The sequence below is a fragment of the Corvus moneduloides genome, chromosome 1 (genome assembly GCF_009650955.1).
Source record: "Corvus moneduloides isolate bCorMon1 chromosome 1, bCorMon1.pri, whole genome shotgun sequence".
In the NCBI taxonomy this organism is placed as follows: Eukaryota; Metazoa; Chordata; class Aves; order Passeriformes; family Corvidae; genus Corvus; species Corvus moneduloides.
In genome coordinates this window covers 124,923,232-124,950,502 of record NC_045476.1, presented here as the reverse complement: position 1 = coordinate 124,950,502, position 27,271 = coordinate 124,923,232, and the positions used below count along the sequence as shown (strand labels likewise).

Below are 27,271 nucleotides of genomic sequence, written 5' to 3'. Positions count from 1 at the left end.
GAGCTGAGGTGCCTTTTAAAGCAACCAAAACCAGGTGTACAGCAGTGTAACTCAACAGATCAGCAGTGTTTCCACTGAAATATTTAGATTTCTGATATATGCTATCATTTTTCTGTAAGATATTTGACAGCTTGTAATTTATTCTTGAATTTAAAGTGCACTTACATTTATTGCAGAATATCTAAACTGCATTAGAGGTAGTTTATGGCAGGGGTCCAAACCAAAATTGACCATATCAAACTATGGCTTTTTTATAATCTCTCAGCAAGCAACAAGAAAAAAGATTATTTCCTCATGATTTTATTCTGAAAGAGGCTTTCTATAGCTTGTTTCGTACCAGAACTTTGTTTCTTTTGATGTACTTTTCAAATTCACACACCTAGTAGATCAGAAAATACTCACTCATTTACTTCTGCTGTATTGTGAGCAATAAGAGCTTATTAAATAGTAATAAATAGACATTATATGCGCATTGTGCAAATGCAGGTTGTAGGGTCCATTTTACATCTTGTTATCTACTGTAAGTATACCTACAGATCATGTGTCTTATACTGGGATACTTTTTGGCTGTTTTTCTTCAAAAAGTGTTTTAAAGGAAATGCAAAGCTAATGATCTGTTAATGTGGGGAACTCTCCTACCACATTGGAAATCTGCTCTTACAAAATCAAGCATATGGTAACATTGCACCATATGGTGACTTTTATATTTAGTAAATGCATAAATATGATATAACCTTTATAAATTTCATTTTATTTTATTTTGACTGATAGGGCTTCATTTTCAAATAGAACTGAATACACTCCTTCCCAAATGTGTCATATTGTTGTATTTGCTGAAAAAATCAATGGGAGTTATTAGTACAATGTGAAAAATATTTCCTGTAATTTATGTGTGTGCACACACACCCCCTAAGCTTACACAGTAATGAATTGAGGGAGAAATGCAGCAGATCCAACAGCCACTGAAATGTGTACCCCTAGAATGTGTCATTTTCTAACTGTAGAATCTTAATGACTGTATGGCAGAGATTTACATGAGATGTGCGATATGTGAAAGATCAATTTCAATGTCTGGTCTCCTTTTTTTCTGTATTTTTCTTAGTGAATTTCTGAACCTATTAAATTATATCATAAAAATAATTTGCCTTACTGTTAGCCTTATTATTAACCTTCCCCCCTATCCATAAGATTTATTTGGTTTTTTTTCTCATGCCTCTACAGAACTTATGGAGACACTTTGTTCGTGTTTATTTGTCCATTTTCAGTGCTATGTTAAGACTTGTAGAGCTAAATATAACTTAATGTATATTCAGTTTTAACTCCTTCTCTGAATGTGTTCTTGTGGAAATCAGTTTCCCCAGAAAATGCAAGGAGTTACATGCCTTCCACTGAGGAATGAAGAATCAAGACCTGTCAAGGAAAAATTGATTAAAAACAATGGCTTGGATATGTCAAGCAAAATACTTCTCAGTTCCCACCATAAAACCACACAATGATTCCTTACTCATTTACTTTATTTAGGATGTGTAATGGTTCAGACAAGGATGAATGCTGTAGCAGATACCACAATTCCTATTGTGCAAATTCCAAACATAAGTACTCCCTCCCTGTGGCTTTCTTCAGAAAATGTTAATCAGATTAGAAGAGGAAGAATTTCACCTCCTCTCTAACAAGCCCTTATCCCATCATTCAGAATGTATTGCTTAAAATCGTAAGGCGTATATTATCTTTTTTAGTAAGTATCTTTGCAACCATTTCTAAGTTATCTCCTACTCTGGACTTTCTCATACCTAAAGTGATTGCACAGATTGATTTTCTTACATAAGTAATTCTGCATGTTCCGGAGCAACAATGGAAAATTAGTTCTCTGGCCTCATGTGACTTTCCAAAGATACACCTTTTCTGTTTGTATGGTTTTCCATGTCCTTTATGGACTCAGTATGTCAGCCGGCACAGGCAGGTAGAAGTATGAATGATGCACTAGCTTCAAGTAAGCCAGTCAGGCTGTGAATGTACATCTGCTTTATTTATATTGCAGTTTGGGCAAGCAGGAGTTTGTGATTGCAGAAGGTTATCCATAAACTGCATGGAAAAGTTTCATTTTTTTCCTCGTAGAGATGGAAAATGGGTGAGCTCTGTGAAATGAAATGTTTTTAAATGCCACTTTCAAATCAGGAAACTTGGTCAGTCATTAGATACACTGTGCTTACAGTAGTAGTCCTCATATAAGTACTGAGTGACAGGAGGCAGGAATTCATCAATTGAATGTAATTTCTATTTAATTGTAAAGATCTGAGAGGCTGAATTTTTTATTCTTGGACGGGGGTAGCATAATTCTGATGTAACCCATACTTGTCAAATTCTGGTTTAATTCCATTTTTCTTCTCCAAAAAGTATTTCTATGTGCCTTCAGTGAGCTATATCCACTAGTTTGAGCATCAGAGATGGATAGCCTGAGGCTGTCCTGCAAGTCTTCCTTTTATCATTGCACAGGCACAGCATGGTATGCCAGGTACAACCACTGTAAGGAGGGTTCCAGCACCTCCATCAGGCCGTAAGTTCCTGTCAGCAAAAGATCTTCTGGGGTGATACACTGCTTAAATTTGACAAAGAACATGGATTGTGTAAATCACACTGTTTTCATTGATTAGAGCCAGAGAGTGCATTAACCTTCCTTAAGGCTCCAGAAATCACTTTCGTAAATGTGAATAGTACAAGAAAATGTTTAGTGAAGCTTTTCATGGATTAGCTCTTTGTTAGAGGATAAAGTATCTTTACATGTACAGACATGAAAGCGATAGTTATACATGGAAACTTTTTTTTTGCCTCCACTGAGCATTTTTTTTTTTTTGCTATAACCCTGTGAAGGTTAATTTTCATTTACATTTTGCAGGGATGTAGGGACAAGAAACTTTGAAAGACATCTTGTGTTATGCCAACTATTACTTAAAGCAGTACTCTGACTGGGATGAAATTTCTGGGTAGGAAAGAGAGGTTCAAGTTTAAAATTTAAAAATTATTCCCACAATTACTTTAGGCTTATCACTGTAAGGGCTCTAAAGAAATATGTTTACAATTTAGGGGATTTTGGAACTGGTTTTGTTCACTTTTAATGTGTATCTTCTGATTAGTTGTTGGACTTCTGTGTTTTAACATTATTGTGAAAGTTTTTTCCCCCTGAAAAATGAGACTGCCTTTCTGCTTGAGGAAATATGTGATTTACTTCGGTCTTGAGCTTCAGGGCCAGTGCCTAATTTTCTTTTTATCACATTCTTAGTTCCAGAGTAAGCAATTACCTTTGGCTTCACTGAACTGAAATTCTTTGGATATCGTAATTATAAACTATACATTATGACTTCCTACATTTATTTTTAAAGAGAGAGATTATAGCATGTAGTTTTAGACTGCTTCTATTTTATTGTCTGTGAGTTTATTAATGTTTGTCTATGTAGAGTCTTGAGCTGATAGACTATCAACTGAAAAAGAGCCAAACTTTATATATACTGGAATTCAAAGGCACAGCATAAAGTTGCCAAAATAAAATTGCTAGCACACCTTAATCACATTTTTATTACCTCATACTTCACTCTAAGAAACATATTTTCAACCAAGTTTTATATGAAACAGATCAAAGCATCTCATAGCTCTGCAAAAACTCATAAATTGGGTGCAAATTATCCTATAGCAATTCAGAAGTCCATTTTGCTTCTGAGCATTGTGCTAAAATGTTTCTTCTTTCACTGACAGTCTGAACTAATAAATAATGGGTTGTGTTTGTGGGCAGGGGTGCAATATTTTCATGCTCTAGTACCATCAGCCTGTCCATAGATTGACTGCAGCTATGAAAATTCTTCACTGGGAAGACCCTTCATGACTGCTTTTTCAAGTTTGAGTCTGCAGGTAGTGCTGCATAAAATGCCTGCATCCATATCCCACAATCTGACCCACTCTTTATTATTTCCTACTCTTGGGAAAAGTGGCACATGCACAAAGCTGTTACCCTCAGACAAGGGAATCCTTTAATACAGCAGGAAAAACCATCCTATGGATTCTTCATAATCCCCAGCCCTAATCTCCAAAAGAAGCAGAGAACTGGGATTCTGATGCAGTTTCACAATGCCTCAGTGATGCCACTTCAGCTCCTCAGGGATGGAGGGCACAGAGGACACCTTGGTCCCAGAGAGAATAAGTGCACATTTGACACCATCCCATTCACTTTGTGGTGTGCAGTGTTTGGGGTCTGGCTCACAAGTTTTACACATCTAAAGTTTGAAATATCTGTCCTACAGTCCTTTTATAGTTAGCAGAAGAAAAATATGCAAATCATATAGACACTTCAGCTGGTCTGTCATGGAAAACTGCTTCCAGAGATGGAAGATTGGCTCTAAGGCCTGTCTTCCTTCTCTTTTCATCTTTTGTTTCGCTGCCCAGGCAAGATGTGGTCTTTCCTAACCAGGTTTGCGTCCTCCTGTAGTCCATCTTGTATGTCAGTCTTCCTGCAGGTGCTGCGCTTGCATTAGCTGTCATCTGCCTACTTTGGGGAGGCCCAGCATGAACACAGGAGGGGGTTCAGGAGCCCACAGGGGTGATGTTCTAGGTCTGAGAACTAGTTTACCCTGTTAGTGGCAGGGGAACATCATTCTTCAGGCTCTGCCTGTCTTTGGAAGAGACATAAAAGTGCATTTTCAAAGGTACTCAGATGCAAAATGGAAGGACTGTTCACTCAAATGAGTCTAGAGTAAAATGACAGTGAGTATTATTAAAATTGTCCATGTTGTTTAACTGAGGCACAACGACCATGGAGTGAAGTCACTGCAGACTTCTTCAGTTCATCTGTATTACTTTTCCGTCTGGCAAGGATATTTATAAATTCCTGAATTTATACTGCTCTGGAGGGTATTCTGAGTAATGTCCCCTTTTCACTACAAAAGTGGCTGTGTTTCACTGAAAATTTACATTTCCATTAGCAAAGCGTGTTAGGCCTTAGCTCTTCTTTTCCATATACCCCTCAAAATGGCTACTGGAGTCAAGGAGCGCTGAACACAGAAAAAAGGCAGAATTTAGTCAATATTTGCAAAGCACTTTGGAGTACTTGAGCGTGAAAAACATCATATTGGGTAAATATTAGTTTCATTCTGAGTTAAATCCTGAAATCTGTACTTCAAATGTTCATAATTTCTGAGCTGAGGCAGATATGTGCATATGAAAAGATTTTTTTTTACTAAAAGTTTGCTTGCTTACTAGTTGATCCTAAATGAAATGCAGACTTTGTTTTGTTTTGTTTTGCTTGGCTGAGAGGAAAAAAAAGCAACAGCCCTTCCTACCTCTCTTTTTCTTGTCTGAAAAGTGCAGGCCAGCACAGAAAAGAAAATCAAATTTGAGTTTTTTGATAGTAAAGAAGGATCAATTTCCCATATTTTGATATTTAATAACGTAATCTGCCTTTTAAGGCCTGTTGTTGTTGTTGTTGTGTAAGACCACTGTAAGCCTGACTGCTTTCATCTACCCTTTTCTAGGAACTGGTGCATCTCAGTAGTTGGACTGTATCATAGCAATGCCTAGTGGTGACATTACACGCTGGGGATGACTGTATTTATGTAATTTTTTTTATGTAAAACTTGCAGATTAAGTTGAAGTTGAGGCTGTAGTAGCTATCACTAGAAAAGTGATATATATTTTTATTTAGACCACTGATTAAAGAGCAAAAGAATATGTTTGTGTTTAGCTATCAGGAAAAACCCCAAGTGATTCCTCATAGTGAAGTGCTGCTGAACCACCTTTGTCTAGACATCATAGCTCTCAGCTCAAAATGGAGAGTTGGAGAGAATTATCAAGTCCACAAACACACTGAGGAGTACAGTACCTTCCTCTCCCTTTTCAGGTCTTTCCTATCTTTACGTATCTCCCCTTTTTACACTGTCTGCAGTGAGTTTATCATTTATCGGTTAATAAGTTGTCTGACAAGATAGCCGCTTTGTACCTAATTGTTCAGTTTATTTATGTATTATTGATGAGCCCAGACTTGAACTCTGCTTTCCTTAGAGACTGCTTGATAAATCTGTTGGCTAATCCTATCTAAGGAACTGAATTACCTGCTGTAGCATAATACGAGACATTGCTTTTGCTGTATATTCTTAAAAAGGAGCTGGTTATACATTTCCAATGAGCTGTGTTTAACAGTAAGAAATAAAATCAGATACATAATTCACATTGCTGTCTGTGTTAACAAAAGATCTTCAGTGATGCACTGTAATGCATAAAATACATCCTCAGCTTTTAAATCAATGTTCTGACAATTTTAGCTTTTAAGGTTCTGGCTCATGTAGCTAGAAGAATTTCTGAACTGCAAAATCTTGATTATGAGTAAAACTACTAGGCATGTCAAAACACTTGTGTATTGCTAATATGATCTGAAAATATTGGAAATTAATCACCTTATACTTTTCAAGGCAGTAGTTACTATTTCAAACAAATTAATAAAACACCAAATTAATTTTCTATCGAAACATGAATCTAATGACGGCACGTATCCGTACTCTGTTATTATTTCTGAACTTTTGACTTGTAGGCACTGACATAAGGGAAATTGGGGAGTATTACATGAACTGTAAAGCACAGGAAGAAGCAGTGATACTGTATGACTAGCAATTTATGAATACAGCTATTAAGAGTCAGGAGCCTCTGCAAAACCCTGGAGTCTCTTAATACTTCTCCTAGAAGAATTTCACAAAACAGATCGTTGCTGACACTAAAAGAGGCTGTGTGCTGAATGCATGGGCCCATGTAATGGCTTTCCTAAAAATGAGAAAAAAAAAAAAACCTGCACCTCAAGAAGAGTTGAGTTTCCTGATCTTGATCAATTTTAGTCTTGAAATCAATTGAATTATACCAGTATAGATCCAGACCAGTGTCCTGATACCAGCCCCATCTGTGAAAAGGTGTTTAATTCTGAATTGCATTCTAATCAAGGATATTTTGCTCCATCTGCAACTATATGATTATTTCAACTGGTGCTGTGTTAGCCTTTTAATGTGGGAGGGAAGGAGCCAAATATGGGTTTGGAAATATTTATGCAGCTGTTGTGTTTCTGCTGGAGTTGTATATCTGCAAATCTGAGCACAATTTGCCCATTTGATTTTCTTTGTTCCCTCTTACTGGTTTGGTTTGGGGGATTTTTTTACCTAATAAACACAGAATTAAATTATTCTAGATTGGGAAAGTTTAGTTTGGAAAGGAGTTTGACTGTGTGAAGAAAGCTTATTCTGTGTATGTACAGCAGAGAGATAACCTTAGGTATGACTGTTGAAGCTGTAATTTTCAGTGGGTTGCTCCGCAACTTTAAAACTTTCAATATGCATTTCAGTCTTCCAAAAAAAAGAACACTTTTAGACAGAAATTATTCAAGCCATTTATTTCAAGTTTAATGTGTGCTAATTTAATGGTCTTAGGCATAAAACATTATGATAATTTTCATCAGAAGTTTTATCAAATCCTGAGGACAATATATTAATATTTCAGTAGCTTTTACAGAGCGATGAGAGAATATAATATGGAGCACTGAAATGATGAGGCATATTTTCCATGGCATTACTGCTATAGAGTATTTTTACTGATTAATCAAATGGCTAGAGTCTGACTAGGCTATGAGATTGCTGAAGTTAAACAACAATTATTGTACAATTGGGTAAAACAGAAGCAGATATTGTGATGCTGTGGGGAAAATGAAACATCAAAAGCTAATAAGAAACCATTTTTACATCATAAAAGCATAAGAACAGCTCCATCAAGCTTTAATCACATTGTTATAACACACACTTTTTAAAAAATTATGTTAGCTCATTAGCAGGGGTTATAACATAGATTGTTATAATTAGAGTAGGATTAACAAATACTGAGTTCTGCTTCTATTTCAGTGCACTGAAGCACAGCCTGTGTTGTGTGAATCATAGGATTATCTGTATTTCAAGAGGTTTGTTTTTACATTGGTGTCATGGTCCAGTTCAACTGCTGACACGCACTTTGCAAGGGCTAGTAGTTTAATTCCAGCCAAAATGAGGGAAGGCTGTGTCCACCTTGTCCACAACTCCTCTTCTAGCCATGGGGTTCAGAGTACCTGTGTCCCTCTGGGCAGCAGCAGGTGGAGAATCACTTCCAGTGGATCAGAGCCCTGTCTGGCCAGCAGCGAGCGCAGCCTGGAGCTCCTTTCATGGTGAGTGGTGAAAATGAAGCACTTCCCTCATGTCTCTGCATGGCCAGTGTAACAGAATTCAGCTTGTTTCACTGCATTCAGGGACTTCTTAAGTACACCATGCTGGAAATTTTGAAGTGACAGAGTCTTGCCAATATTCATTAGACAAGACGATAATTGCCAATTTTTTTTCTGTTCTTAAGAGGAATTTTTCAGGGCCTGAAATTATTTCTGCTCAAAGCTAGAAAGACTGATACCAGTAAATAATGTCTTGTGAGTGAGAGCACTCCACTAGCTGTGAGAAAGTTGAATTCACATCTTGATCAACAGATATTTTTAGGAAGTTGACAGCCACAGAATTGATATGGGAAGACCCAGCCTGCACACATCAGGTGTGCAACTGATGTGTGAGGGAGTGGCAGAGTAGGACTGAACCAAGGTTTCCCACAGTGCTACTGTGTGCTTGAACTGCCACGTTCTTCTGGTGAAAGTGTCTTTTTCATTTCTTATGTAAATGTTTAAAAGTCAGTTTCATCATAAGATTCATCTTGAAAATGCTTTGTTTGAAAAAGACATAGAGCTCTGACTTGGGCCAAAATCCATAGAGCTTAGGTCTTCACCATTTGTCATAGATCATGCTATATACCCTAATTATCTGGCAATTTTCCATACTACTGTATAAATCAGGATAAGCTTTCAAAGATTTCATTTATTAAGGGCTAGCAAAAAGCAAAACATTTTCTAAATAAAGTGTACAGGGAGAAAGAGGTTAATGCATACCCATGGTCTGGAGAACCCTGGAACAGAAAACCTGTTCAGGATTATCCATTACTAACTGGAGCAGTATATTTATTTTGGACAGCACATGAGATGGTGAAATAGACATCAGTAAAGGGAAGCACTTAAGTGATTACAAATGAAGAAATTCTTGGAAAAAAGCATGTTGCCAGAGAAGGGTAAAAGAATTTTAAATTGGCTTTCTGAAGAAGAAGACAGAGTATCTTTGTGTTCACAAGGGTTAGTAAAAGGTAGAAGTCATTAGTCTCAGCAGACTGGAGGGACGGAAAAAGGTCTTAAGATAAAACAGCAAAATGGCTGAAGAGTTTGAACAAAAAGGGGAAAATGCATGAAAATACCATTGCTTGTTGTAAGGCAGGAATTGGCAATAAGCTCTTGTGGATGCTCTGTGAAACCTATTCTGCTGTTATTCAGGGGATGGATTTGCCTGCTTGAGGAGCTTCCTCCCAGCACTAATGTTACTGCCTCATGCTGATATGCATGGCCTCTTAGAAAGACAACAGCCATGGTGCCGATAACGCCAGGTTTAGTAACTTTTGCTATCTGAGGACAACTGTGAGGAATGTACAACGGTAATAGATTCATAGTTTATTCATGGGAAAAGCAGCAGCCAGTGCTGAAGGTGGCACCTGTTCTTCAAGCAGGAGGGAGGAGGAGGTGGAACATTTTTTGTCTTTAGAGGGTTTTGATAAGACAGTGGCAGGTACAACCGTGGCTTTATATTTTAGCTCTTTACCTTCAAAACTTAGAAAAATTGGAAATATATTTGCATGGACTTGTCTTTTTTTCTGTTAAAAGAAAATATATCAAGTGTGTAGAGGAAACACTGCTGCAGACTCTTTTAAAAAGCTGTTATGAGTGCAACTTGACAAAATAGAAAAGATGAAAACAGTCATGGAATAATTTAGTCATAAAGTGAACTTGAAGGTCAAATTTTATATTAAAAGGTGTAGAGAGAACACTTAGAATTTTTGAGGACAGATAAGTGATCTCACATCAAGGACATGTCTTCACTGAAGTTGGTAAGAAAAAAAAGTAGAACAACTTTTCCTCTTCTGCTTTTGGGTAATATTTTGAACATCTCTAACCACATCTACTCCTGAGTGACCTACTTTAGGATCGAATACTGCAAAGTTCTCTACATTGCTCTGCCAGTGTATCTCAGCTTAATCTGTAGACAATCCTAGCAAAGGAGTAAGTCAAGCTACAAGCCTTGTCAAGGTTCTGAATCTGTTGCAACTCTAAGTGTAAAAATCCATGCTGGATCAGATTCTTTTTATGAACATTCATAGGGCTCCATGTTCTTATTTGATGTGGACAGGGAAATAAACCTGTGTGTCATTCTTAATGAAAATAATCCTGTTGACATTAATGAAGATGCTCATATACCAGAGTAACTGTGGATGGAAGTAGGATTGTCCACTTGGCTGCCACAGCAGCTGTTTTGGTAAACTATGATTGTATATCAGCCCCACAACACCCTTGTCATTTAACAGACGTCCATGTTTTCCTAAGTCCTTGCAATTAGTCATTTATGTTATCACTCTCTCCAGGTCTGAATTAGTTCTGTCTAATGAGATCCCATCAGACTGTGCTAAATAATTTGGTTTTTCAGAAATTTAACTGATTTTTTCCATCTGAGATGGAAATCATTCCTGTTCCTGTAAATGTCTGAGCTCTTTTATTCTATTTTATTGCATATTTGAAAGGGTGCTTGATTTTAAATATTTTCAAGCTGTCATTCCTTTCAACAGGATAATTTTAATACATGTTGTGCACGTGATTCAAATGACCTGCTGCATTGATCTAGAGTGCTTAAGTTCTTTGGTGGTAGTATTTAAAATTGGATTTCTAAATATGGCATAGGTAAAAAAAAAATACTTCTACATATGCCATGTGTTTTTTCCCACTTTCTCTTTCAAGCATTCAGGCAAGGTTGTTTATTTATCTGGCAGTTGTCACCTTTAGTTGCTTTTCAAGACCCTCTTTCATAGGATTTTCAGAATAATAGTGGAATTTTGCTTGTGCTTTTTTGGTTAATGTTGTTCTGGTCCTTTTTATTTCTAAGAGTCTGCTATGCAGAAGGAGATGTACTTGCCCATAGGAACTATATGTATCCCATTCACTATAAATAACACAGTAGATAGAACTCTGTCCATGGATCCCTGTGATATTCCTGCTGCAGTCATGCAAGGCAATGGTTCTGTCCTATTTGTGCGAAACTTGTTGGCTATGGTCCATGGAACCTCTCTTCTGCAATACTCCAGCACAGGGGGCTCTCCATGTGGATATATAAAAAATGCTTTTTAGTCATCTCTCTGCTCTCTGTAGATCCTTTTTATTAAGCTTTCCTGTGTTTTATTACATAATCTACCACTTTTCATGATGAAGCAGAGATAAACATTGACAAAAATTACTCTGAATCTCAAAGAAGATCCCTATTCCCTTACCAGTCTACTGGTTCCTAATCCAGTTCCTGTCCAACTGGCAATAGCACAATTCCCTTCACCTTCCATGATGCAGGATCAGATCTTCTCATGGAACTGGCCTTGTCTGTTGGTGTTGGAAAATGTTACAAGCCTACCAGGTTAAACAAATTTCCTCAGCTACTGTGGGCAGAAAAAGAAGGGTCTTATCTTAGTTGTTCAAACCTTTCCACCTTATCACCCAATTTTCCCAGTGGGTTTCTACATCTATAATTTAGTGTGAATTGAGTAAAATAATAACAAAAGCACTTGCTGCTTTGATCTTGGTATGTTTATTTAATGAGTGTTCAATATGCAAAAAATAGTTGAGCGTAGTAGTCCAGACTACAGTGCATTGGTTTGGGTTTATTTTCTTTTACCTTATTTTACTTATTTTTTTTTAATTTTTATTTTATTTTATTTTATTTTATTTACAGAGCCAAGGTTAAAAAGAGCAGGAGGCCAGCTGAGAGAGTTCAGAGTTCATCTCTGCATGTTCACTGTCTTCCATTTAAATGTACACAAAGGACTAATACAGTACCTGCTCTCCCCTGGGCTGTCTTTGATACACTCTGCTGTGCCTGGACTCTGCCACTCCTCCTATCAGTCTGATCCTACTTCTTTTAGCCCGCTGTGCTCAGCACTGTAACCTCATTCAGCTAGTGCTCTGCATGCAGGCTAACAACTTCAAGGCTCTGTCAGGCATTGACACATGCAGGCTCCAAGCGGGAAGCTAAACACTCCCCTTCACCTTTCCTGCGGTTTCACATTAACCTCTATTAAGTGCAGGAAAACCACAAATGCTGTAGTGCCATTATTCAGGTTTTAACTACCAGTGTATATTTAGATATTCAGCCAGCTCTCCACCTGTGAGAATATACTCAGCAAATGCTCTGTCTCCTCCCTTTCTCCCAGTGCAAGAGGTAAATAGTGAGTTAGCTAGAGGAATGCAGTGGTGGAAGGTCTGGGTTGGGCATTTATGGCACAAGCATGAAAATCTGAGAGAAAACTTTGACAGCACTGTCTGTACTTTTTTCAGGCAATAGCAGGTGCTATAAATGGAAAATGAGGCAAAAATGGTCTCATTTGAGGAGAATAAAGCAGCATATTTATGAAACATTTTGTCTTGGAAAGCCAGGTAGGTGGTAGAAAAGGCACGGTGCAGTGCTAGTCTGCAAGCTCTATCACACTTGGATCCAAGCGCTGAATGGATCCAAGTCTGTTGGGTGCTGTGGGCAGAGAGAGTTTTCTGGCTGTTTCTGGCTTCTTCTAAGATAGGAAATGTCTGACAGCATTTCCTTGTGAAGCAGCACCCTTGCTTCCTGCTCTGGGGCTGCTGCCAGTGCTCACACACCTTTTGGCTGCCCTTAAGACCAGGGCAGATTCCTTCCCAACTCCAATCTGCCTAGTCCACACATCACTATACTCGGATCAATTAAAGACAACATACCCCATATCCCTGCTTCAGACTCTTTGGCAACATGGAAGAGAATGAAAGGACCAGAGACATAAAGGATTTTCCTAATACTTTGCTCCTGAAAACAAGTAACAGAATTAAAATTGATAATAATAATAATAATAATTAATAATAATAATAATAATAATAAGCTTGAGACATGCCATCTCCCCTCTGTTGCTTGGTTCATCAAACTTTCTGTATCCTGGAGGGCTCCTAGTGTTCCAGATGGGACAGGACTCCTCCAGGTCCTGCCAATCTGCACTAATCAATCACCTTCCTTTGGCCATAGAGGGACTGCAAAGAATTTGGCTTCTTTTTGCCATGGTGCTGCATTCAGGCGTTTTCACCCAATCTCATGATCTTCCAGTGTGCTCCTCTGCTGATAAACAAGGTTTATGGAAGGAGGGAGGGAAGACAGCAGAACAATCGAAGTTGATAGTACTAGATTGTTTTTTCACAATTTTCCTGTGATAGTCCTTCAGTGAGGTGTCAAGCCTCTTTCCTGGGAAGGATGCCTGTCTGGAATGCATTACTGTAACCTGTCTTGGGCAAATTTAAACATGTTCAAGTACAGCATATAAAATGGAGTTCAGGAGACAAAATGGAGTTTCAATTTAATACAAACATACCGCTTTGCCAAACTGTGTCAAGAAAGGGATTTTCCATCGTGTATAATGTTTACAGAGCATCTCTGTTTTTATCTTTAATGGTTGCCATAACAAGATCAACTGTTTCTTTAGCATAGCAATTTGATGATTTATGTTGTATCCCATTATTATTTTAGTCTCATTTCAGGAGCTCTGAGTAAAATAAAATATCACTCTTTGTCATCAAGCAACCTGAGACAATATCCGCTCTTGGCATTTGGTTTAAAATAAACAAAATTACCTAGTTTTAAATGTTTTTCAGGATTAGTGGCTTTTAGATAATGTAAGTTACAAATGATCTATATAAGCTGTAAGCAGTAAAATCACTAAATCACTAGAAATAAATAATCGTTTTACACAATGCTATTGCAACATCTTCTTAAAATGAAGTGTAACAAATTGTGCTGGGGCACCACCAGAGTAAGGTAAACTATGGTTTAATGATATAACTAAAGTTTATATTTAAATCTAAATCTGTCTTCCAGTTCCAATCTAAAATGGGAGAAATTTGTGTTTAGATTGTGTGATTAATAACACAGGCTTTGAAGATCTGTAATGTCCTTTGAAGAAATCGGGATGTCAAGTCCAAGTGGCTTTACCCGGAAGCTGAACTTATTAAACACAATACCTTTCACCAATATCATCTGTCCCCTTGCTTCTTCTTTAATCTTTAAATTTTAGGATATCACTCTTGGGATATATTTGTGCACAGAACGTTGTCCAAAGTTGCTCCCCCTCCGCACCCCTGTCCCAAGCTTGTTTTGGCATCAAAAGCCATGTGGGCTCATATTCCTCCTGCTTCCCTGCCCACACTGCAGCTGGACGAGATGCAGTGCTGTCACATTGTGCTGCTCTTCAGTATGAAGGGGAAAAAACTCAAACATTCATGTGCTTGATTTTTTTGCCTTTTATATAGCTCATATAACTGTGCCTGAAGACTTAGGGCACATAGATAGATAGATAGATAGATAGATAGATAGATATGTATATGCATACAAAGAGAAAGCAACTATTCAATAACCTCAGAAGTCAAAAACGGGATGAAAAAGGAGTAAAAAAAATAAACCCTCATTTCACAACAATGGCAAAGAAGTGTTAGGTAGCAAGAAGACAGAGGTAGAGGGGAGAAATATCATTCTCCCTGTAATCCAGATAGCACAGGTGATCCTGGCAATGAAAACAGAGTGACTTGGTATAGAAGAAGGTAGCTCAAGTGGAGGGGAGAACAGGAAGTTAGGCTGAAAACTTGTTTAACGTGTCTGTGTTGTAGCTGTCATCTGAACAAGCTACATGAAGCCAATGCAGATATTCATCTGCATTTATAATCACTGTATGCGCACATACAGTTACCAGTATATAAATATAAATACCAGTACATAAATATATTTTATTTCCAGTTACCCTCTTTGGTTCTCAAGCCCTTCTAGCTTTTTCTGCCATCTTGCACCTTCCTTTTTGTATTCCAAAGTTTTCTGTGTATGTAGGCAATCAAATAAACATTCTCTCAGTTGGTGTCACCATGAGAATTTTGCTGTCTATTCAACCTGTTTATACTATCTTTGTGACATAGTCCATGTAGGGTGTTTTTAACTTACGGCACATTAAGAATGAATAAAAAAATACTGTTCTTGCAAGCTTTGCTATTTCATAATCACTCTTTAAATGCTGATAAAGTTTGCCACAATTTAAATGGGAACATGAAACAGGCTTCCTGGCCATACATTTTGTGACTGGTATCATACCTTGTTAATGGAAGACAGAAGCCAGCCTTGGATCCCTTAAAACATTCTGGGCATTTGCTGAACTCTGTCATACCTCTTGCATCAGTTAGAGTCAGCCAGTGTTTATGTAATTACATCCCTAACTTCTACAAGTAAATTGTATTTAATAACAGCAGTTGGGTATTTTGTGCATATTGGTTGCTGAACATTACAGCTTGTCTTACAAAGGGTCGTTCTGAGGGGGCTTCTAACTGGCCATGCCATAGTGTTGCCTGTGTATTTTATTTATAATAATCATTTAACTAAAGAGTATTGTGCAATCCTGAATTTATATTAGAACTAGCTCCGAGTTATATTTCTTTTCATACTACAATGCAGTCATATTCTTCATTTGCTCTCACCCAAACTTATCATGCAGTTACACTTTAATGTGAAAAGAAATGTTGTCAAGAGTAGTCATTATCACACACCAGAATATTGTATTAGCATTCACTTTTAATAGATTAAAATGAAAGATTTTGAAATCTGCTCTTAATGATACTGAAGGATCTTGGAGAGCCATTGGGAAAGCTTTATATGAAATGTCATATGATATATATACATCATACATAGGTTCATAAAAGACAGTTCATTTAACTGCCTGCCTTTGTATTTCATCTGTTCTGTTGGGATGAGTCATCCACACGTTAAGTGATGCTTGTGCAGTTTCTTTGCTTGAAATTGAGCACAGTGAGTGGCAGGAAAGTTTAGGGAATATAAGATTCTTGCCGACCTGAGAATGATGAGTACAGTAAGACAATTTTGGAGGCATACAGTATAACCTGGAAGAAAACTCTGGTAGTTGAAGGCATCTTTGAGTCACATCTGCTCATCTTTTGACTCACTCTGATCCAGATATGTTGCTTGACCTGCTGTTGCATATATCACCTTACTTGCAAAGCTGAATTCCAGGTGGATATAGCATGAATTAAGGTGTCCAGGTGGAGAGTTGTTGAGAGGTGCCATGCTGTAGAGCCTGTATGTCATAAAGCAGTCTATTAAAGGTGAAATGATTAAATATTCATTTCTGGGGTTTAGAGTCATGTTTTGGAAGCTTCTAAACTGGTGGGAAAAAAACATGAATAGAACTTTCCAGTTGATCAAATTGTTGGCATTTTTTCCTCAGTTTATTGTTTTGATGTGGGATTGTCACATTTGGGCAAGGTGGGCATTGTATCTGTGGTGCCTCTGTTTTTCTGAACTTTTTGTTACTGAAGGCTTGTGTACCCTTTTTTTTGACTGGGGTGGGATGTACAGGTCATCTCTATTCCACGCTGCTTTGGTAGTTGGGAAACGGGATGATGAATAAACAATTCAGTATTGCAATAAATATTTTGTTTTATTCTGGTATACAAAGATCATAATTTCACTCTTTTATAAACATTTTAGTAAACATGGAGAATGTGAAGGAGGTATCTCCTGGCAATACCTGCTGTATGAAGTGCATGTGTATATGTTTCATGCTTTGAGTTTATGGGTGTTTTTCAGGCTCGTATCCAAAGTCTTAGGAACTTCCAAGAAGCCATGCACAACACTGCACTGGACTGAGGGCAGATAATAATTTAAACAGTGGTAAATGTAGTACAAATACTAACATGGCAAGAGTGTTAGTGTCAGCTGACGCATTACAGTCCACAATCTGCATATATAAATACTACAAAAAATACACATCTCCTCAAACCTTGCTGACCTAAATAACCTATTACACAACATCTTACACATACTTCTGACAAGCAGATGCTAAATACTGCAGTGACTAAACTCCATGCTTGAATATTGAAGAAATTAAGTAATAAATCAGACAGCTGCTGGGTATTTTTAGGTGTTAACAGGTCACTCAGATTTTACAAACATTATGCATTGATATATTTTTCTGAAAATTTACCGCAACAAATTAATCCAAAATGTTGCAGAAGGTCATTTCTCATGTAAGCATCAATCCCTTTACATTTCTCATGTAAGGTTAAAAGGCCAGGAAGTTTAAATTTAGGTACACTTTTTCTGTTTTGGTTTCTCTTAAACATGCTCACATAAAGCCCACAGACCATGGCAGAATAAAAACATTTCAGAACTAAATAGAGGGCCACAAACAACAAACAGGAGAGGCCCATGCCAGGGGGACCACTAATAGCAAGGCACTGATTAGGTAGGCAGATAATCCAAGTACAACACACAGAATTATAAAAAATTCAGTATTCATGGAAAAGTACCTTAGGGAAATTATTCAAAGAATGCAGATTTGATGATTGTAAGCTTGGGAGCAAGGACAGATGACCAAACATTCAACAGTAGGGATTATATGGAAGACTAGTATACTTCATAAATATTCTTAAATCATAGTCTCATGCATTATGGAAGGCAAAATAAATTGAAATAACCCTTGACTGTAGCTAGTAAGCATGCAGAAAAGAAAAGAAATTTCTTCATATTCACTGCAACTAAACACATGCAACACAGTATTTGAATTATAGCCAAGCTTGAAATATATCACAACAAATGTATGAAGATAATGAGGGAAATTCAAAAGAGGAGACTCAAGGAATGATGGTTTCCAGGGCAGATAGGACTCCCATAACCAGCAAGTGTAACTATCCTGTCCATAGGATTTCTTATAAATATGATATGGATTGCATCTGTTCTGAAAAAGATATCAAACTTCATTCTAAAATGTCTGAGAAATGATGAGTTTGCTGTTGACATAATGCTTAATTACCTCCTAAAGTAGGAACTTGTATCTTATTTCAAGACTGAATTTCTGTAATTCCCATTTCTCAACACTAGATCTCATTATACCACTGTCAGGAAGGCTGACATCTTGCTATCAGACATCTTTCCAGGGTGTAAGTACCAATCACAGTGATCAAGGCACCTTTCAGCCTTTCGTCTGACAAGCTGAATAAGTTGAGCTCCTATAGGCCTTGCACTGGAGTGCTTGCTTTCGAACTACTGGCTGTGAAATCTCTCTTCAGAATTTCACCTGTCCATATGAGTAAAAGAAACAATGCATTTTTTTCCAGTGCAAACAATCCAGATACTAAAATTTTTTCTCCAAAACTCTACTTTGAATGCTTATAAATAAGAGCATTATTGAATGAGAAGCCTGAAGGAAGTGGTACATGTCAACAAGAAACTAAAAAGGAACAAGCATCAATCTCTATTTTATTATCTAATCTAACTATCTCTTTTCTATCAAAATTTGGAAACACTCTATTCCTTATGGCAGATCTGTGTCTGTGGCATAATCCTTTCCCTCCCATGAAACTAGGACTTCTGACAGATAGTCTGTGACTATTAAATAGCTCTGGCCAGGAAGGGCAGACCATCAACTTCTGTGCCAGGAGCTGGCACTTGTTCATATTACTGCTGCTGTTACAAGCCTTGTAGCCTCTGGCAGAGAAAGAGGATGAACAGCTGGAAGCCGAAACCTTTTCAGCCACCTCAGCGAAAATTGGTAGAGCTGTCTGCCAAAGCCACAGTTTAACTTTGCCACCTTGGGCTGGTTGAATATACTGCACCTTGCAGGTAGAATATCCCCAGAAGCTCAGCACTGATCAAGAAATGTCCATGGGATATTTCATGGGCACCTTCTGTAGGAGCAGAGAAATCTCAGTAGTAGGGACTTCTTAAAAATGCTGCTGCATCATGCAAAACAATGGCTCGTGTCCAAAATACGTCACTCTAAGCATTCACACAAGGGGTCAGGTGCAAGTTATTTCAAACAGACCTCGTAACAGCTGGAAATTTGTGGTTGATGTCTGGAGACAGGAATTCCTGCTGTTGTTCATTTCTACTTTAAAGGTTTAAAAGATTTTCCCTAGTTCCTGAGCAGACAGTGGGACTATCATCGCCCTGTTGGCACTGCCACTTGAGTGGGTGTGACGAGAGTTCTGCAGGGACATTTTCCAGACTATGTAAGAAATCAGTAGTTTTACACTTCTTTGTGCTGGTACAGGATGAGGCTTCAGATCTGACAGTTTTTCTCCATCTAGGCCTTCAGATTTTAATCAACTCCTTTCTATGACATTTCCGTTACTTCTTAACTGCAGTTGAGAGAAGAAAAAGGAAAAAAAAAAAAAAGAAAGAAAAAAGAAAGGAAAAAAGGAAACCAGGTTTTTATACATATTTCCAGGAATGGTATTTATCATTTACAGAAGGTTATTTTTGCAGTTCTGATTATGAATGTTTACTTTATTCACACATCAAGCAAACTCTCCTCTTACACCATACGGACGGGAGGTATACTGTTTCATACATTCAGATGTCTGAAAGCCGTCTGGAAATGTATTTCCCACTTTCTGATATGGGAACATTTCAATAGGAGGAGGTTTAATTTGTTTTGAAATTTCAACTCTTGTTCTGCTCAGAAGCTAAAGCTGGAATCCATTAAGATGCATTTTAGTGCAGATTCTATTCTCATCTTCCTTTTCTCAGTAAGTGTGCAATTCACTTAGTACTTCATTGCAACCAACAGCAATATGTATACATGGTGCACAAAATGAGCCATTTTGTTTTAAAACAGATTGCAGATGAAAGGAAACCATTCATTTCTTCCTTGCTAGCTGTAATTACTAGAGTGCTAATTACTCCAAATCACTGACATCCAGGGTCAATAAGGATGACAACAGGAACATCAAAGACAAGATGCACACATGCAATTACAAGTCTCTAAAACCAGGCTGTAATATTATTTTATAGCTACTGTTTTTTTCAGTCAATGCTAAAAAATCAAGTTTGCTGAATGTTTACTATTATTTCCTTTGCAGTTTGACGGTGAAAACATGTATATGAGTATGACAGAACCAAGCCAGGACTATGTGCCAGCCAGCCAGGTGGGTTAATTAATCTTCTCTGCCTTGTTTCAAATTGTAATTAAAAAAATTCAAAGAGTTGCATTGCAAATGAGTGGCACTATCAGTAACTGCTGCAATCAGGAATAATCATAATTTATAAACAAAGCATTTAAGCCTTGTTTCCAGTTAATGAGATAGAGCTGATAAAACACCAGAGCTGGCGTTGGTTAAAAGATACTACCTTGTTCCCTCTCCAGAATGCAAGCAGCTGTTTTGCCAGCATGATCTTTCCCAAACAGTTGTTTTACCTTCAGGAAATAAAGTCTTTACAGGTGCAGGTTATTTGTTTATCTGACTGCAGACAAGTTAATCATTATAAGCTATACATGTCACAAATAGCTTTAATTATCACTTATAGGACAGTTGAAGAATTGCATTTTTAACACTAATCCTGTGTCTGAGGAATGTTGCTATTATTACACAATTAGCAGCGGGGTTGAGACAATGGCTTAGCCTTCTGTAGCTTGCAGGCCAATGGTGATGTGTTTTCTTTAAAGGTATTTTTCAGCCCTTTTCCTTTTGGGCAACCATACACACTAAATTTTGAAACTGGATGTATATTAAAAAATCTTCCACTTTTCCACTTGAACCCAAAGATCCTACAGATTTCTAAGAATTACAAATTTTAATTACTCCTTAAAAAGCAAAAATAGCTTTGAAAGTTTTGCTACATCTCTATGTAGGGGAGAATTTTTCATTTACTTCACGTGTTTCAGTTTAACTTCGCACTAGTGAGTGGTGGGGATAGTGCTGCAGGTCAGTTAGATTGTGTCAGAAATTGCCATGAATGACCAGACTTGTGGTCTATGCCATGCAATATTTCAGGCCAGCAGTGCCTGGCCTGACAGGACCAGGAGGCTTATCTGTAGAACTCTCATTAGGTGGGAAATAAGTCTGCATGAAGAGTGATTATGTTTAGATAAGCTGGATGTAACTTAGGAATCAATGGCTTTGTGCATGCAAAACTAAATGTCTTCATGAAGTAGCATTCTTCAGGTAGACAGGTGCATTGGGGGGCAGGGAAACAGGAGGTTTTGTGAGATGAGTACGTGGTTCAGCCAAAAAGACTGTCTTTAAAGTGTTCCACCACATTGGTTCCCAGCTTTCTGTTGAAGTCACTCTGAAATACCTTTAGAGACCAATAGTACTTTGCATTTAGGAATTGTGCATGATTGAACTTGTTCAGCTAAGAACCCTCCAAGATCCAGAGATAGTTTAGAATAGAACTGTTTGATTAAAAAATGAAAAATTATATTATTAATTTTTCTCTAACCATTAATCCAAAAACTGTACTGACAAGTTTTATTATTACTATTAGATTAAAGCAGCCTAGTATCATCTCATTTTTGCCTTAAGGGTTTTGAAGTGCAAGGGCTAATTGAATTTGTTTGAAACAGTAGAAATACAAACTCTATGAATGATTGCTGTTATCAGCTGCTACCTTTCAGAGAATCATTATGTCTGTCTTAAATAGTTTTGAATAAAGAATTGCAAAGCCACATTATACATCAGAATTATTTTTCTTCTGTTGATATTTTTGTACTGTGTATTCATGTGGTTTAAATAATTTAAATGGCATATTGAAAAATTAAGGGTATAAGTTTTAATCTTTTATGCAGTTTCTACATGTGCTAACAAGACCCAGATTCTCCAAGATATTTATGCATCTAACACTGGTTTCAGTGAAAGGTGATTAAAGTACCTTTAAAGAGCCAGGCCTAGGTATTTTAAATGCAAATGACTTTGTCTTCAAGGAAAAAAAAAATCTATCAAATGTGACATTTCCAAATTCAAATATGGAAACCCTGAATGCTTACTAAGGGCTGGAACCAAGAAAGGGCTTACAGACTTAAAATTTGACCATGGCAAAGCTGAGCTCTTAGGTGTCTGACTCCCAGGTAGAGTTCAAAACCTAAAAGCAACCTCTCTGTCCTTTGCTGGGGGATCCATGTGGCAAGAAGCTAGGCACAGTGTTGTCAAGTTGTTGCCAAGTGTATACCAGTCAACCAGGCTTCTGTGCCTGTTTGAGAGTAGCTGTCAGCCTTGGGCTGTCACAACCTCCTTTCGCTTGCTGGGATTTTCTCCTGGTGCTTACGCTGTTGCAGTGGTTTTAAGTGAATATACAGAACCCTAGAGTGAATTGGGTTGGAATGGACCTTAAAGATCATCTAGTTTCAACCCCCATGTCATGGGCAGGGAACCTTCCACTAGCCCTGGTTACTCAGAGCCTCATCCAGCCTGGCCTTGAGCACTTCCAGGGATGGGGAGTCCTCAACCTCTCTGGGCAACCTCTGCCAGTGCCTCACCACCCTCATAGCAAAGAACTTCTTCCTAATGTCCAATCTAAACCTATCCTCCTTCAGCTTAAGGCCATTCCTCCTTGACCTATCACTACAGGCCCTTGTAAAAGGTCTCTCTCCAGCTTTCCTGTTGGCTCCCTTTAGTTACTGGGAGGCTGCTCTAAGATCTCCCTGGAGCCTTCTCTTTTCCAAGCTGAGCAAGCCCAGTACTTTTAGCCTGCCTTCACAGAAGAGGTGTTCCAGCTTTGTGTGGGCTGGAGCATATGTGAAAGCCTGTAATAATAACTGTATTTGAAAAAAATGGAAAAAAAGAGGCAAAACAACTTCACTGGGAGCAGGAATCTGGGGTGTGTTGGAAACCTGCCTCTCATGTTTCATCGAGAACCTGCGACTCTGAGAGAAGCCTTTCAAACCTGTTCCTGACATAGACAGCTGCTAGTCATTCCTCAAAGGAACTAAACAACTCTGCACTGACAGTATGTGTGAGGCCTTCACTGACTGTAATGGGGTGCTGTTCCTTTCTTGGGCATAAGCATTTGGTGGTCAGCCAAAACTGGTGAACTGACTACCATTTCAAGATCCAGCCTGGTGGTTAAAACTGGAAAAAAATTACGATATTTCCTGCTCTGAAAACAAAGCATGAAAGACAGTGTAGCTTACAGGGATAGGGAGAGGAACAGTTAAGGGTACAATTGCATTTTCTGAACCTGGTTTTTAGGACTGTTTGTTCATTTTCCTGTCACTGTTACTGGATGTAAAACACATAATGCCGTAAAAGGAGAGGAGGATGACAGATGACAGCATAGTTGCTCCATTCATAGTTTTGTCCTTTTGCACCTGTGCTCATTTACCACTGCATGACCTCAGTGGGAGGAATGCAGGCTCCTTCACACTCTTAATAACTTGGCTTTTCCCTCACAGGATCAGAGATGAGGGGTTGAATCCTGTCAGAATAAGGAGTGAATTAATTACTCTGCTTTTCTTGATGGATTCACGTCTGTTAACTAAAATATGAATTCCACATGTAAGGAGATACATGGTCCGATCAGAAACCTCTATTCAAGCTCTGGTCATGCTGACTGAATCAGACACGAGTATCGTTTTTTAATTTCAGAGTCTGACACAGCTTATTTGGGAAGTGGGTTGGCAGACTGAGTCATGGTATGCAACACCAAGGACCAAGTGGTTTCCACTTGGCTGTTTTCAGGGTTATGTGACCATAGAAGCAGGATTGCTGGGGTCCTGATATATGCTGACAAGCACCTCAGTTCTGTCTGTTTACTGCAAAATGTTCATACCCAGAAAAACATCACCTTATATTATTTTATGGGTTTTAATCAATTTATCCCCTTTAGGCTAACATAAATAAAAGCTCAGCCATTGGACAGGAAAAATATAGTTTTGTTCCTTTTGCTATATAACATCAAACATCTGCATAGTTTGGTAATCCAAGACAATTTGCCTCACAGCATCCCTCAACAATAATTATCATTTCTGTTCAATTTTCAAATCAGTACATGCTTTGGGACTTACAGACCAAGTTGCTAAGTAGCAACATATGGCTCACTACTGTTCCTGTGATGTTGCTGCAAGCAAATAGCATAATTCTATACTTGAAATGATTTTTACAGAAAGCCAGTGCTGGAACTGAGCCAGAAGTGTAAGTATACAGTAAAAATTAATGATATTCTTTTAAACTGTCCCAAAAGGCTGTTTGGCAATGTTGTCTCTGTGTACATTTTATATATATATATATATATGTGTTAAGTACTGCATTTTTGGTTATGATATATGTAGTACAGGACTCTACACTGAAAGCATCTCCTAAATGAGTTATGCCAGCCATATTAACAAGCATACACGTTAAAACTGTGACATTTTCATTACTAATTGCACTTCGATCTGAAAGTATTTATCATTTTAAAATAAAACTATGCCAACTTATCTGCATTTGAGATTCCCACCAATTATTTTTTTCTCCCCACACCTATAATTGGAATCTTGGACATAAATTATTCTTTATGTTATTCCTCCTCCTGTAATTTTTGGGCCACGCACAGCACGGTATAAAATTATATTGCTTATTTTACATTTCTTCCTAGTCACAATATGGAATGTAATTCAGGACTTTGTTGCACAAAGCTTTACACATTTGTAGCCTTCCTGAGGCCTGATAAATGTTAAGGTTAATGAGTCCAGCTGCCAAATTCCCTGCAAGGTCTAAAAGGAAGGTTGAGACCAGGCCTGGAGCTGATGATTTGGGGCAGTACCCCTGTTGTCCCACTGGGAAGAAAAGATCTGAGGCAGAGGAAGGCATACTGTTTGCTTAGAGGTGGTGTTTTCCTGCTTCCCAGAGCTATGCCAGGGAGATCCATCTAAAATATATGTGCATGTTCTTTGATACAGGCAGCACCATGGGTATCAAAACTGTTTTGTCCTGTACAGCTACAGGGTGAAATAGGATGGAATGGCATCCAAAAGAGAGATATTTCATATTAATATTGCCTTATGCACATGGTTCTACATACAGCCCTAATGTAGTTTTTACATTTGATACAGTAATTTCTTAGATTATTAATGACATAAGGATTGCTCATGTGAAGTAGGGATGGATAAATGCTACGCGATAGCTGCCCTCTCTTGCTCTATATTGGTCAGTCTTGTTGCCCAGAACGGTCTCCATCCTCAGAGCAAGGCAGAAGTTGGCTGCCTTGGAAAGGACTGAAAAAAAGCAGCTTTCTTAGATGGAAAATCATTACATGTAGTCCTGTGGGTACATGCTACCTTGACCTGAAGTCCAGTGCAATCCTGCCCAAAAGTTGGAAAGCTTTTACTCATTATTTGGGAGACTGCTCCACAGTGAGAAAGAAATGCCACCTGGGCAATCTTCTGGCTGGCTGCAGTCCAGGGCTGTTTTGGACCATATTCTACCTCCCTCTTCCTGATCTACTATCTTTTAATTCCAAAAAGTGGTTATCATCAGAAGGGAGTCTACTTTTTGGTCCTCCATTTCTCTGCAGTAGTCTATAGATGCCACATTAAAAAAACAAAAAAGAAAAGGACAGGTTAAAATGGCCTCAGGGAAAGAAAAACACCAGGCAGTCCTTTCAGATCCTGAACAAGTGGTTAAAGGTAGATGCAGTTTTACCCTACCTTTCCCTTTTGTGTAAAACGTAGTCTTTTAATGTTACCTTAACATCAGGCACAGAGTCTGGAAAGAACTGAGTCCCTGATAAAAATACATCAACAGTTGCATTAACAAGGTTATGCATATATTTATAGATATACATCTTTAGAATCATGGAATGGTTTGAATTGGAAGGCATCTTTGAAGATCATCTAGTCCAGTTCCCTGCAATGAGCAGTTACATCTTCCACTAAATCAGGTTGCTCCAAACCTCATGCAACATGACCTTGAAAACTTCCAGTGATGGGGCACACACAAATTCTCTGCACAATCTCTTAGAGTGTCTCACCACCCTCAGAGTATAGAATTTCTTCCTGCGTCCAATCTAAATCTATCCTCTCTGTTTAAAACTGTTGTTGCTTGTCCTGACACTACAGGCCTTGGTAAAAGGTCTTTCTCCATCTTTCTCATAAGCCTCATTATATTTTGAAAGGTGTTATTAAGGTCTTCTCAGAGTCTTCTCCAAGCTTAACAACCCCAACTCAGCCTTTCATCATAGGAGAGGTACTTCAGCCCTCAGACTTCTGTGGTCCTTCTCTGGACCCAAACAAACAGGTTCATGTCTTTCCTGTGCTGATTACCCCAGAGCTGGATGCAGCACTCCAGATGGGGTCTCACAAAAGCAGAGTAGAGGGGCAGAAACCCTTCCCTCTCCCTGCTGGCCACACTGCTTTGGATGCAACCCAGAACATGATTGGCCTTCTGGGCTGCAAGCACATTGCCAGCTTATGTCCAATTTGTCATCCATCAGTGTCCCCGAGCCCTTCTCCAAAATGTATGAATGTCTTTAGCTTTAATGCAAAATGTATGAACATGTACTATGTATATATTCAAGGATATTTTTTATTTTTTTTGCAATCAAATGCCTCAACTTTTATAAAAATAGAAGTCAGAATTAGGGCCTGTTGGCTGGAATTTAAGAGCTTCGACAAATTTCACATTAAAGAGGTAACTCAGGTGAAATACCTTTACCCTCTTTTACTCAAATTCATTTTGGTCAGTTATGTTCAGTAGGTGTGGATCCTGTACTCTGACCAGAAGCAGAAATGTATACGACCTACTTATCTCTGAAAGAAGAGTTACTTAAACATGCCTTAACTTAATGCTTCTTTCATTTAATGCCTATTCTATAGCACATGCTGTAAAAACACTAAAGAGGGCAAAATCTAGTCCTTAAGGATCCTAAGCAAACATACCCATAATTACAGTTGTATAAACAAAAGTGTCCCTCTCCAGCCTTCAAAAATCATTAGCGCAGATCTGTAAAATTGAGATAATATCAGAAACCTCAGCAAGTATAACACATTTTTCAGCATTCTATTTGTCTTCTGGCTGTGAAACCTTGCACTTATATTTTCTTTACAGCCACGTGGGCAGAAAACTTTTTAATGAAACAGGTTTGGAGGGTAATTGCCTAGCTACAGAATTTGGGGCTTTAGAAGTAAATGTCAGATACTGCTAGAGTAATGCTGAAATTGTGAACTCGGTCCTGTTGTATACACAGTGATTCTGTGCATCAGTTAAAAGTATTTTTCTTAAGAGTTGCAGATGAGAGGCAAATAAAGTAAACACTGTGTCTTGTCTTAGTTGTGGCATCGGGATGATAGCAACTTCAGT

At 38.1% G+C, this 27,271-nt stretch overlaps 1 protein-coding gene across 3 annotated transcripts in view; it reads left to right on the top strand.

Annotated features, from left to right (window-relative positions):
* Positions 1-27,271, top strand: part of TOX (thymocyte selection associated high mobility group box) — a 218,933-nt gene that overhangs the window by 94,962 nt on the left and 96,700 nt on the right. For all 3 annotated transcript variants that reach the window (XM_032126114.1, XM_032126122.1, XM_032126105.1), the window contains exon 2: positions 20,081-20,146. In XM_032126114.1, the coding sequence (XP_031982005.1) occupies positions 20,081-20,146 (66 nt within the window). The remainder of the gene's footprint in view (positions 1-20,080; positions 20,147-27,271) is intronic.